Consider the following 12,697-nt stretch of genomic DNA (forward strand, 5'->3'; position numbering starts at 1 on the left):
AATTCATATGCACTGATAATTTAAATGTATGTGTGTCATAATGGCCAGTGGTTCTTAATTTTTACTATCATTGACATACCAATTCTTATTTCTCTCACTTCAACTATAACATGTATATCAATCACTAGAATATAATTTTATCTCATTAACCATTCTTATTTAATTGACTTTAGTATTTTTCTTTTGATTATTTTATCTTGTATCAGATTTTTTCACCCAACATCTCCATTTCAGTCTCATGTCATATAATATTTTATTGCCCAGATACATATCAACAATTATGACTGATGTCATTTTATTTTATGTATTAGTTTTACATGTTAATATGTGTATATTTAGCTTTGGACTATTGCATGAATGAATCAAACTTATTTGAGTATTTAAGTACTATTTTCATTGCTGATATAAGCTATGTGATCTTTACAAATAAAGGAACTTGTAGATCCCTCATCAAAATTGTCCTAATATTTCATTGTATTTTGTGTTACATATCAAGAAAGTTCTTTTTAGATTCAAGGTTAGACTTAATTATCTTCTAAAATTTCACAAATTAATATGTTGTTTTCTTTTAAGATTATTCCAAAGTTTTATTTCGCATTTGAGAAAAATTATGTGATAATAATAAAAGAGTCACTAATCTCATTGAAGTAGTGAATATCTACTTTTAGATATATATGACAGGCAGCATTGATGATATAAAAAATTCATTGAATATTCCTGTTATGCCCTCTGAAATCAGGGCCCTGTCTTACAAATAGTTGTGATAAATCAATCTCAAATTGTGATTGATCCAAGCTTCCTATCTCTCATGTACACAATTCAAAATCAGTCTCAATTTGATTTTAATGTGTTACAACTCTCTGTTAAATGAGGCCCTGGGCCCCGTCTTACAAAGAGTTACAATTGATCCAATCAATCGTAACTCTATGAAAATCCATCAGTGTCATAATTTTTTCTACTGGAAATTTTCAAAATGTCGTTTGTAAACAAAGGAGAACATACCAAATTGTCAAGAAATCAATGAATTTATGGACATACATTCATATCTAGAATTTTTTTTGAACAAACATGCATTTTATATGTTGACATTGCTGGCCGCCCATAGTTGCAGTTGATCGGATCAATCGCAAATCGCAACTCTTTGTAAGATGGGGCCCTGCTGTTTTGTTGTTTTTATGTTACATTGTATTTTTAATGTACCATAAAAATGTTGTCTTGTCTTCCAGTATTATTGTTATTATACTTTCTGTACGTACATGTAAATGGCTGTCCTGTTCTCCCCCTTCAGACATTCTTGAAGAAACAGAAACTTCTGTGAGTTGTGAAGATAGTGAGTTTAGATGTTGTCCTGACGGCGTAACAGCCGCTTCAGGGCCGTTCATGGAAGGGTGTAGGTAAGTTAGTGGTTATAGGGGGGTACATTCCGTTGCAGCATTTATTGGCAAATGCAAGCGCCTACCTCCGCTTTCATTGTTATGTCATATCACCTCCACTGCATGCACTTTAATGAGGAAGTTAACCCCGACAATGAAGGTGTTTGAATAAAAAATGAAAATTATAGGCGAAGGTTTGATGAAAATCCGTGAAAGAATTAGAGAATTATGAATTTTATTCTTTTTTTTGGAGGGGGTCAAACCTTCCCATATGTCATGTGATATAAATTTTTTTAATTCCCATTTTTAACGGTATATGGTCACTAAAATATTTTTTAGCATAATCAGGTATGAAATGATGTATGATGATATAACAAATTCCCAAGTTTTCCGAGAAAATGGCAATTTATGGAATTAATTCCAATGGGGGAACTACTCACATGTAACGTCATAAAATCAAAACTTTAAACATTTTTATCTCTGTTAGTCTATGATGGATTTCACCGAATCTTCACCAATATGTTTCTTTGTTTTTTTGCTTTTATTTAAACCAACTTTATGTTGGGGTGAACTTTCCATTTAATAATCAAAGCTGGCTGTATGTTCACCATTATGCACATATATCGCTCATATCATGAAACTACAATTATCCCATTTTGACCCATCACATACTGCTACAGATGTAATATTCTGATAATCAACTTCATTGAATCGATGGTGTTTTAATCGTGATTTATTCCACTTTGGAACTTAGGAGGGAACTATATATTTCTTTCAAAGGGGGAAATCTTCAGAAAAATGGACTTATAATTGGCACAATATACTCATGCTTACATCTGTTTGTGTTTTTAGTTTGTCAATGGTGCAGGATTGGTTATTCGGGGCGTCTTGGTTGTGTGATTCTTTAAGAGTATTGCATTCTCAAATTTCTCATTTTCATTAACATCTTTCATTAATTACAACAACATTTCTCAAGTATAATCTTGACAGGATACTAGTTTAATTTGAGGAATCGATAAATGGATTTAATCCTATATTCATGATAGAAAAATTAATAAAATATAAGATAATGAATCTATCCTTCTTAAATCGTGCAAAAATCCATCACAATGAATCTAGCTTCACTTGAATGAAAAATTATTTCTGTTTTAAATATATTTCCTCTGTTGTATTTTTATTTCATATATCTGTGTTTATTTCTTATCTGACATTTGTGCAGTCGGTCAGTTCAGTTTTGTTGCTGTCATTTTCTATACACCCATGTTCATGTTTCATGTTCTCTTGTTTATTCCTAACCACACAATATTTAGCCAGAGATATAAAGAAAATTACCAAACTGAAAGTAAATCCCAATGCATGAAAATTCAATGTTTATAGTTTTCAGTTGTCCAATTTATCCACCTATGGTCTGAATTCACAGTGGGTTTTATCTTTAATGATTTCTCTCCAGTAATATGTTTCTTTTAAACTCTTTAAAATTGTGCTTACATTGATTTACATTTCCCTTTTTTGAATTCTGGCCAATGTGTTCATGTTTTGAATGTTGTTGTTTTGTTTGTATTGTAAACCCATATCATATTCTCTGCTGCTTCATCCTGCTGTATCTATACATGCATCTCATATGGAACATGTGTAAGTTTTTTTTCTCTTTAATCTTTATCATTTTCTTTGATCAATTTGAAGTAGCTTGGCACATTGAAGAAGGACTAAACATTACCTGTCCCAACAAAGAAAGTGCAGTGAATGATGATTTTGATGAATTTTAGTTCATTAATTGACAGTTTGAAACCTTTTTAATATAGCCTTTCATTAAAAAAAAACAATTATGTGTTGCTGTTTTTTTCTTCTTTTGGGGACATTTTCTGTGCTTCTTCATTATAAAGCTACCATAGAATTGTAAAAAAGAACACTTTGACTTAATATACTTTCCTGAAAACATGTAATAATAATTTCATTGCACCATTTTGGCAATCTTATTATTAGGTCTATTAATGAATAATAGATAGATAAACACAGGTCAATAGATATAACAGTCAAGTGAAATATGTTTTTATCTAATTTGTAAATTGATATATACACATATTAGAAAGCCAGAATGAGTTAAAAAGTTTTATTTTATTTCAAGTTTCATTGCTTCTCCATCATACTACAATAACTTCATTAAAAACTAAAAGCATTTCATTTAATGATGTCACAATCAGTCTAATTTGTCATGTTTTTAGAATAGTATGTTTAAGATCAGGAATTTTTTTCCAAATAAACATATTGATTTTTTTTTACTCTACAATTAATTCAATATTACAAGACAAATGAAATATTTGATAGATAATTGATAATAGCATTGTTTGTGGTGAATATTTGATGCAATTAAAAAAATTAAAAGTGAGTTGTTAAAGTTTATTTGGGAGATAATTGATCATGTTTATGGTGAATAAAATGGGGGAGGGAGGCGGGGTAATATTATAAGATTATAATTGATGCAATTACGAAACTAAGAGAAAGGGGGGGGGGCAGGAATTAAGGATAATATTTTTTGTTGTAGTATTCTTGTGGACTTAATTTTGATTTTCTACATTACAGAGACTGTGAGCAGACACTGTTCAAGTGTTGCCCCAATGGAATCACCCCGGCCAAGGGAGAAGACTACGCTGGCTGTGAGGAGCTCAAGGAGCTAGTAGGTGGAGAAGGGGAGAGTATCGGGTGTGACTTCACTGAGTTCAGCTGTTGCCCCGATGGTGAAACTGCTGCTGCCGGACCAAACTATGAAGGATGTGACATTGATCCCATCGAAGGTAATAATCACATTCATCTGTTAAGGCCCACTAATTGTGGATATTGTTTATATTTGTTCTTGAAATGGATAATAGTAATAATATTCAACATTTATATAGAGTTTGATATTAAAAAAAATGTGCTCCACACTATTACCATGGGATTCTGGTATTCATTCTCAACAGGAACTAATTAACTTACCCTGGGTGGAGGGTGGCAAATTTTAATTAATGCCTTGTCAATTAACACAAGGATTCGAACCCCGGACCTTTTGGTTTAAATTCCTTATACCTACCTTTGATCCACATGGTGGCAGCGGTGGGATAATGAACCTATGTCATCAAAATTAATGGTTGTATTTCATCTCTTTTTTTCTGTTGTTTCACTCTGTTTCTTTTGATAAATTAAATTTTGTTAAATTTGAATAATGAACATGGCTTATGCTTTTCTTCTCATGTATTAATCTTTCATTAAATTTCTTTATGTGTTTTACGTCATCAGAAAATGATTGAATATCATCTTTTTTTTTTCTTTGTCTCTTTGTTTATTTATTTTTTCTAAATTTACTTTATTTAGCTTTTTCATAGTGAATATTGTTTTTTTTTTATTCATGTTGTTATAATGACTGTTTATAATCTTTATCTTCTTGGTTTGACTTAATTTCTATTATATGAATTAAATGTGTTCAACTTTGAATAGTTAGCACAGCTTCATCTATTCTTCTCAAAATTGACTTATATTGATTTTCCTAATGTCTCTTTTACACTACCACTTCGCATCATCAGACCGTTGTTCTCTGAAGAGTGACCCTGGTACTTGCCGAGCTTGGATAGTCAAATACTACTTCGACTCCAACTATGGTCAGTGTATCCAATTCTGGTATGGAGGCTGCGGAGGTAACGTTAATCTCTTTGATACCTACGAAGAATGCAAGGAAGAATGTGTTGGTGATGACGAGCGACTCACACAAGAAGGTGAGTTGGATCGATAAGCCAGTTCGTAGTTCCGCTCTGCGCATGATCAGAAGATTCTGCGCATGATCAGAGGAAGGTCATTTGTACTAAAGTGACAGGGTGGTTTAAAATTGATGTCTTTGATGTCTTGATTATTCATATATTCTTTTGAATTGTGTTTTTCATTTGCATCCACAAAAACAACTATGCGTCCACGAAGGACTGGTATTTCACAGTTTCCCAAATACATTGTACAACATGCTATAATATGCATTCAAAGTAGAAATGCAACGAATACCTTCATACAGTGTTCATTGATGTGCTATTCTCCATCCTGCTATGTAAGGCATGCTTACGTAATATCTTGCTTTAAAATCTCCCTATCACAATGAAAGAAATGAAAGGTCATTTGACCAAAATTGTCCATGAAGTAACTACGAACTGGTCAATTTACTTTGACTGGGATCATTTACACCAAAATCAATTTTCAGTGGTTGTATTATGGCTGGGGTGTTACAATATAAGATTTTTGAGGGGAGCTCAGTAATTGCTGTATTTTAGAAATATGTCAATGGCGGGAACCTCATGTTGTCTACTTAAGCAGTCTGCTAATTCCTGTTGAAAACTCTATTACTTACTTACATTGATCTTTTCGGTAAAATTTGATTAATTTTTCTAACACAATGTTTTCATCATTATATCATGCAGAATTTTCAAGTTATGATTATAATTCATTAAGTATATCAGAGGTATAAGTTTATAGTAAAAAATCAAATATGTTAGAAGTGTTTAAAATGATATTAATTTTTATTGATAGGACATGATGTGCAAACCACAACAGGTATTTTTTCATCATTTTAAATGTGATCAATTTCGATGTGGTGGACATTTGATATAGAGAGATAAGAAATTACATCTTATATTCCCCTCAGACCTCTGTATTCTGCCAGCTGATCCTGGCCCATGCAAGGGCACATTCAGTAACTACTTCTATAATGACAGGACTGGCAGATGTGAGACCTTCAAGTATGGAGGCTGCCGTGGTAACAAGAACCGCTTCAGAACCGAGGCAGACTGTGAAATTGCTTGCGGAACATTCCACGATGGTATGTAACTGTAAACTCATCATAATTCCTTGGTGCAGTGATATGGGCTGGTTTCATAAAGACTTACTCCTGTGGTAACTTTGCCATTATGGTAACTACCATGAAAACCTTGACTGTGATTGGTTGCTGAGCCCTGTTACCATAGAAGTTGACATACTTGCAAAGTTACCATAGTAACTCTTTTTAAAATGAGTCCCACATTTATAAAGCTTAAATCATTGGCATAACTGTGGATAGTCCAACATGACACAATTATTTTCTCAATCTTGTCTTTTCAGCACTATTAAAAACTGTCTACCAGTGATAAATGCAATAATTTTTCTTTCCCATAAAAAAGTTGCGACTTTGGCCCTGTGACAGAAAAGTTTGCAATCAATCACAAAATGTCACTGGCCAATCAAGATCATTTTTTCCCCATTGATAACCAAAACATCTGTCAAACTGTTACGAATTTGTAATTGATCACAAATCTTTTATATTACAGGGTCCAGAAAATCCAATTAATAATGGAAGAGAACAATTTAGAGAGAGATGTTGTTTCAATTTGATACCATTTCTTCTCTTTTTTTACAAAGGACATTGTACAAATTTCCTGAAGAACAAATTATGACATTGATGGATTTCCATATACGTGGGGTTGATCGGATCAATCATAACTCTTTGAAAGACGGGGCCCTGTTGTATATTAACATCTACCATAGATAGTGATCTTGTTTATTTGTTTATTGGATAAATAAATAGATGGAATAGAATTATCAAAGTCGATTACTTCCAAATATATGACAGAATAATTAAGATCTGCTTTGAGTATCACACAGATGATATGGAAATATTAGCCACTTACGTCACATATTTTTGTTTTGCTTTTTGTGTATGGATGTATGTGTCTCTACAATACAAAACTAGTGAAACCTCAGGAAAACAGCTTTGCTCTAATATATGTGCATGTTTTTTAAATATATTTTTCAAACTCAAGCAATTGAATAATTCATTCCATTATCTGGCTATTTATACCCAGATTATATTGTCTATGATTCTGGCTAATAGGTACTCATTAGCATTATCATTAATTTGACCATTAAAAAAAGATATACATACATGGAAATGATATGAGAAAAGCAAGATGAGACATGACATGTGGGCCAAGGTTCACAAGGAGAAATTCTTCCCTTTTGCATGAGGTCTCCTTAAATGCTGCTTTGAGGGATAAAATTTCATATTTCCATTAGTATAATTAATATAAATAATCATATTTGTTTGTATTTAGATCCATGCAGTCTTCAGGCAGAGTATGGGGACTGCAGGGACTCTCACGTCAGGTGGTTCTTCAATGCCGACACTCGAATGTGTGAAGATTTTGAGTATTCTGGTTGCCGTGGTAACCAAAATCGGTTCATGGACAAGCAGTCGTGTGAGGAAGGATGCAATGCCAATCTTATAGACCATGTTGTGCCGATTACTAAGTATGGTAAGTCAAACTATTTTCAAAGCTTTATTTATGAATATGCTTGTATTTGCTTTAGAATTTAATATCATGTTTTACAAAAAGTGTTCCTTTATTTTGAAAAACTGACTAAATTATTTTGAAAACAGGTTGTACGCAAATTTAGGAGTGACAATTATTCCATGGCAACTCATATTCTAAAGATATCTTATGCACAAAGATGTTAAAAACAAGAAGGTAGATGAACAAAGAAGGTAGTTGAGAGAATAATACTGCATGTATTACTAACTTTGTTTCTGTTTCTGTTATGGTAACTCCTGTAGGAACTCAGCAGACAGCTATTCGCTGGTATGATTCCAAGCTAGTATATAGCCATTTCAAAGGTTATGTCTGATCAGATTTAGCTGATAGATGATCAGATATTGTGGCTCACCTTGTAGACAACAGAAATTACTCTTTGAGTCTTTTTATCAAATTGGAGACAATGGCATAGTTGGGATTCAAACTCACAACCTTGTAATTAAGAGTCTAATGCTCTAACCACTATACCACACCACCCGCGTGACTCAAAAGTGCTCTGCCGATTTAAAGATCACCAAATTATCAGCTTTTGATAAAAGAAAATGGTGTGTAACTAGTTTTCAACCTCTGTTCTTAATTACAGAGCAGTGTAGTGTAGCTGCAGATCCAGGAAACTGCTTTGCCTACTTCCCCATGTGGGCATATGATGTAACAGAAGGTAAATGCAAGGACTTTGTGTATGGTGGTTGTCAAGGCAACAACAACAAATTTGAGACTGAGCTGGCTTGCCAGGAAGCGTGTTATGTTGAAGGTATGGGATATTTTTTTATCACAATTTCAATTTTGGAATTTAAAAAAATGCAAAGAGAAATGGCTTTTTACACATTCACAATGCTGTAATAATTTGATGTGGCAATGTGAATATTTTGCCTTGAAGATGTGATTGTGAGATCTTAAATATGTTTTTAAAAATACATATTTTACAGGGGCGGATCCAGCTTTTTATAAAGGGGGGGGTTGGGGTGGTATGCGAGGGAGCGTAGCGACCGAGTCCAAGCGAGCGGAGCGAGCGAGGGGGGAGGGTGTGGGAGGGGGGTGTCCCCCCTCCCACAGTAGGGATTTAAAAAAATGGTTTTTTTTGGGGGGGGTTGCAACCCCCCCAACCCCCCCTCTAGATCCGCTTCTGTTTTAACACCTTACTATGAATCCTTTGCTAACCATAGAATCTCTGTTGATTAAGAAAAAATATGGTTATTATGTGACACTTTGTAAAGATATCATCAGCAATTTCAAATTTACATAATAATACAGTCAATATGGCATTTTCATAACCACCCACTCTTCTATACCATCTTCCCATTTTCCCGAACCTCACAACAACCAGGCAAGACACTTTGCGAGCGTCTGCGTGCCCTCCATGAGGCATCGGGGGTGCTTGACCAACCCCAGTGTAAGTTTGATGGTAGCTTTGAACCCCTCCAGTGCCCCCCTCGGAGCGGTGATTGTTGGTGTGTGACAGACCTTGGGGAAGAGATTGATGGCAGCAGAATCACCAGACAGCTTCACACACTCAGGCTTGACTGCTCAGGTATTCATTTATTTGTTTAATCTATTAAATTTCCAAATTAAAGAAATATTATAGAAAATACATATCAAACTTCCATCATTTTACTTTGTGGAGGTGTCATTAAAAGCAGAAGCTTTACATAGGTGACTCCTCTTATATACACACCCCAACCCTCTCCCATCTTGGGAAAAAAATATACATTTTGAGAGTAGTCATAAAAAAATCACCCACTAATGTGACTTTTCAATTGACGATTGTAAAAATATGAAGTTGCAAAAGTGAATTAGATGCAGTTTGAAAATAAATATAAAAACAAGCAAAGCTAAGCACACTTTAGATAATTGTATCATTAATGTTTTACTTTTGTTCCATTCATGATTATCCATGAACTTAAGAATTCAAGCCAAAATCATTGAAATTTTTTTTTGTCCAAGTGACTCTCTTGCAGTTCAAGTCATTGTTAAGGCTTGAAATCCGATGATTTTTTAAGAATTTGATATATTCAACTAGAAATATTATCAATAATATAAAGATATATAAAGAATGGATGAGAATTATGACTACTTTCATATCTACTGCTGATACCATACAACTTTATTTTGTTAGGATATATTTTTTATACACATCATTTCTTTGCCATATCTTTAATAGTTCTTCTAATACTCAGTTATAAATGATATACCTACCTTAAATACTCTTTGATATAAGTAAAATATAATGCGAGTGGAACATAAGTTACAGTACTACTACTGAGAGTAATGTTAATCAAAACTATAAAAGTGACAATGTTATTATTGATGATGGTGATAACAGTAAATATGTATTCATATACATTTTCAATTATAGTAATAAACATAACATATATATTATGAACTTTTGAAAATTTATGACCAATTTCATATCTACTACTGATATCATAATGATGTACCCTGCAAGTCATATGAGGAATAGAAGCTATCAATTGTAAATCCTTTATTTATTAGATACTATAGTAACAGTCAGACACCTGTGCTTCTCGGCCAATTAAAACCAAGGAAAGTTGCCTAATCTGGGGGGTGTTTCTCAAAGATTTAAGTATGACTTAGAGTCGCACTTAAACGCCTAGTTGAGTGCGGTATGAAAGGCTTGACAACAGTGGTCAGATTGTGCCATGAGGATGTGCACTACTTCGTATCAATCAATAAGATCGCGTGTTGCATATTTTAAAGCGTCGGCATTTGAGTGCGTTTCTTAGTCATACTTAAATCTTTGTGAAACACCCCCCCTTGAAAATCTTTAACCCAACAGATATTAATGAAACACCTCTCTCCTCAATGAAATCATTAATCCACCTTCCTTACACTCTATATGCATTCCCTAAATTCAGTCTATCCAGACAGCGCTGGCAACTCTCGGCCGACCATCAGAACGACCACTGTAGACATGGCTGAGCTGACCCTATGCCAGCAGGATCAGCGTACAGCTCAGGGTAGCTATGTTCCTCAATGCACCGAGAGTGGAGACTATGAACCCATGCAGTGTTATGGATCTAACAATGATTACTGTTGGTGTGTCAATGAGAACGGCGAGGAACTGGACTTCACCAGGACGCTCCCGGAACAGGATAGACCAAGCTGTCAAGGTAGGTGTCCTAGACATTTTGTATCTGAAAATGGGTTTGGGGATGAATAGAACTATATTTTCCTCAGGTTAGTTCCTCAAGGAGCAGTTATAAATTAGGGGTCATTTACTCTAGATATCTCATGCGACTTGATCTTCAACCAATCCAATTTGTGTCTTTATTGAGCTAGTATCTGTTTGTATGTTTGTTTTATAAAGCTGTTAGTACAGTTACAAACTACTTCACATGTGACCGGAACATGTTATTAGGTGCTATGCCAGCTCCAAAGGGATGTATCATTTACCGCAAAAAGGATCACCGGTCGTATGCTCAGTTTTTCGTAAGTTAAGGCCCTGTCACATTGTTCCGGGCAAGAGTTTTGGGTAAGTTGCGGGTTATTGCCCGCTACTCACGCACAACAAAGTTTTGAACTTGTCCAAAACTTTTCTGATTGCAAATCGGACTTGCGTTCGCTTCTTTGGGAAACTGCGCGTGAGATGCATGCGATATACTGTCAATGCGGGCGACATTCGGATAGCAAAAATAGTTACTTGCTTGCACGAAGCGATGTGACAGAGCCTTTACGTATGGATTTATGAAACACATTCCTTGGCTATAAATAAAAAGCATCAATTATAACCCGTAACTTTCCGACTTCTCTTACTCCTACAGGTATCCTAGACTCTGTATGCTTCACCACATACAGGATGATCAAAGAAGGTACCCAATCTTCAGAATACATGCCGCAGTGTACGCCTCAAGGTCTGTTTGCCAAGCTGCAGTGTCAGACAGAGAGAGGCTGTCTCTGTGTGAATGAATCCAGTGGGTCTGTCCTGTTTGCAGTGGATGTTGACCCTGAGATGGCCACACCTAGGTCCTGCGATGGGATAAGTACCAGAGGTGGGTAAAGGCCAATCTCCATGGCCCAAATTTACAAAGGTGGTTTTGAAAACCCACGGTTGAGTCCATGGTTTATGCAGATTTCCTGTATAAATTACGCTTATTTTACCGTGTATATTAAATAATGGCAAAAAGAAGCTGCTGAAAACTGCTTATCTAATAAAAGAGAGCCAATGGAGTAAATTAGAAAGTCAAAAGGGGCCTAAGCTTTCGATCCTAGCAGAATCTTCGTCGGAGGCAAAATAATGTCTAATGCTGATGCGCGCTATTGTCACAATGCGCCAAATTGACGCCTTTGCCATGGTTAAGTACGCTAATTTATTCATGAGTCCACTGTTTTGAATTAACGAGTCCACCCTTCAAACAGTGGACTCATGAATAAAATAGCGTATCTAACCCATGGTAACAGGCGTCAATTTGGCGCACTGTGACAAAAGCGCGCATCAGCATTGGAATTTTTTATACACGCGCCATATACGCGCTAAATTAAGCGTAACTTATACAGGAAATCTGCATAAACCATGGATTCAACCGTGGGTTTTCAAGACCACCTTTGTGAATTCGGGCCATATGTTTTCTCAGGCTATATACAGTCTCACCAAGGGAACTGACTCCATACTGACTGATTATAAGCCATTTGAAATAGCTTTGACTAGTCTGGGTTGGTTTTGTTGGTGTACCTGTTGTATTAGAAATAAGCAATATTGCAGGATCTCTTCTTGAATTGAAATGAATTGGTTTATATAAAAACAACATAAAACAGGCAACCCGAAGGTTGAAAATGTTCAGTTTACAAACATAAATCAAGAAATAATGTAATTATCCAAAGTTAGACACAATTCATGAATCAAGTGTAGTTTTACAAATTATTTCAATGCTAATAAAATGAAAGTTACTCCTGATAAAAGATTTTTTTACAATAAATGGATAATTCATCAGTTTTCCACTATCATTTTTGATT

General features: G+C 34.7%; 1 protein-coding gene across 1 annotated transcript in view; it reads left to right on the plus strand.

Annotated features, from left to right (window-relative positions):
- The window catches only part of LOC129264440 (papilin-like), a 39,224-nt gene that overhangs the window by 18,948 nt on the left and 7,579 nt on the right, over positions 1–12,697 (plus strand). The window contains exons 9-17 of the mRNA XM_064101499.1: positions 1,289–1,394; positions 3,954–4,165; positions 4,931–5,119; positions 6,031–6,204; positions 7,472–7,672; positions 8,313–8,480; positions 9,054–9,257; positions 10,603–10,857; positions 11,509–11,736. Of these exons, the coding sequence (XP_063957569.1) occupies positions 1,289–1,394; positions 3,954–4,165; positions 4,931–5,119; positions 6,031–6,204; positions 7,472–7,672; positions 8,313–8,480; positions 9,054–9,257; positions 10,603–10,857; positions 11,509–11,736 (1,737 nt within the window). The remainder of the gene's footprint in view (positions 1–1,288; positions 1,395–3,953; positions 4,166–4,930; positions 5,120–6,030; positions 6,205–7,471; positions 7,673–8,312; positions 8,481–9,053; positions 9,258–10,602; positions 10,858–11,508; positions 11,737–12,697) is intronic.

This window comes from Lytechinus pictus, chromosome 7 (assembly GCF_037042905.1).
Source record: "Lytechinus pictus isolate F3 Inbred chromosome 7, Lp3.0, whole genome shotgun sequence".
Lineage (NCBI taxonomy): Eukaryota > Metazoa > Echinodermata > Echinoidea > Temnopleuroida > Toxopneustidae > Lytechinus > Lytechinus pictus.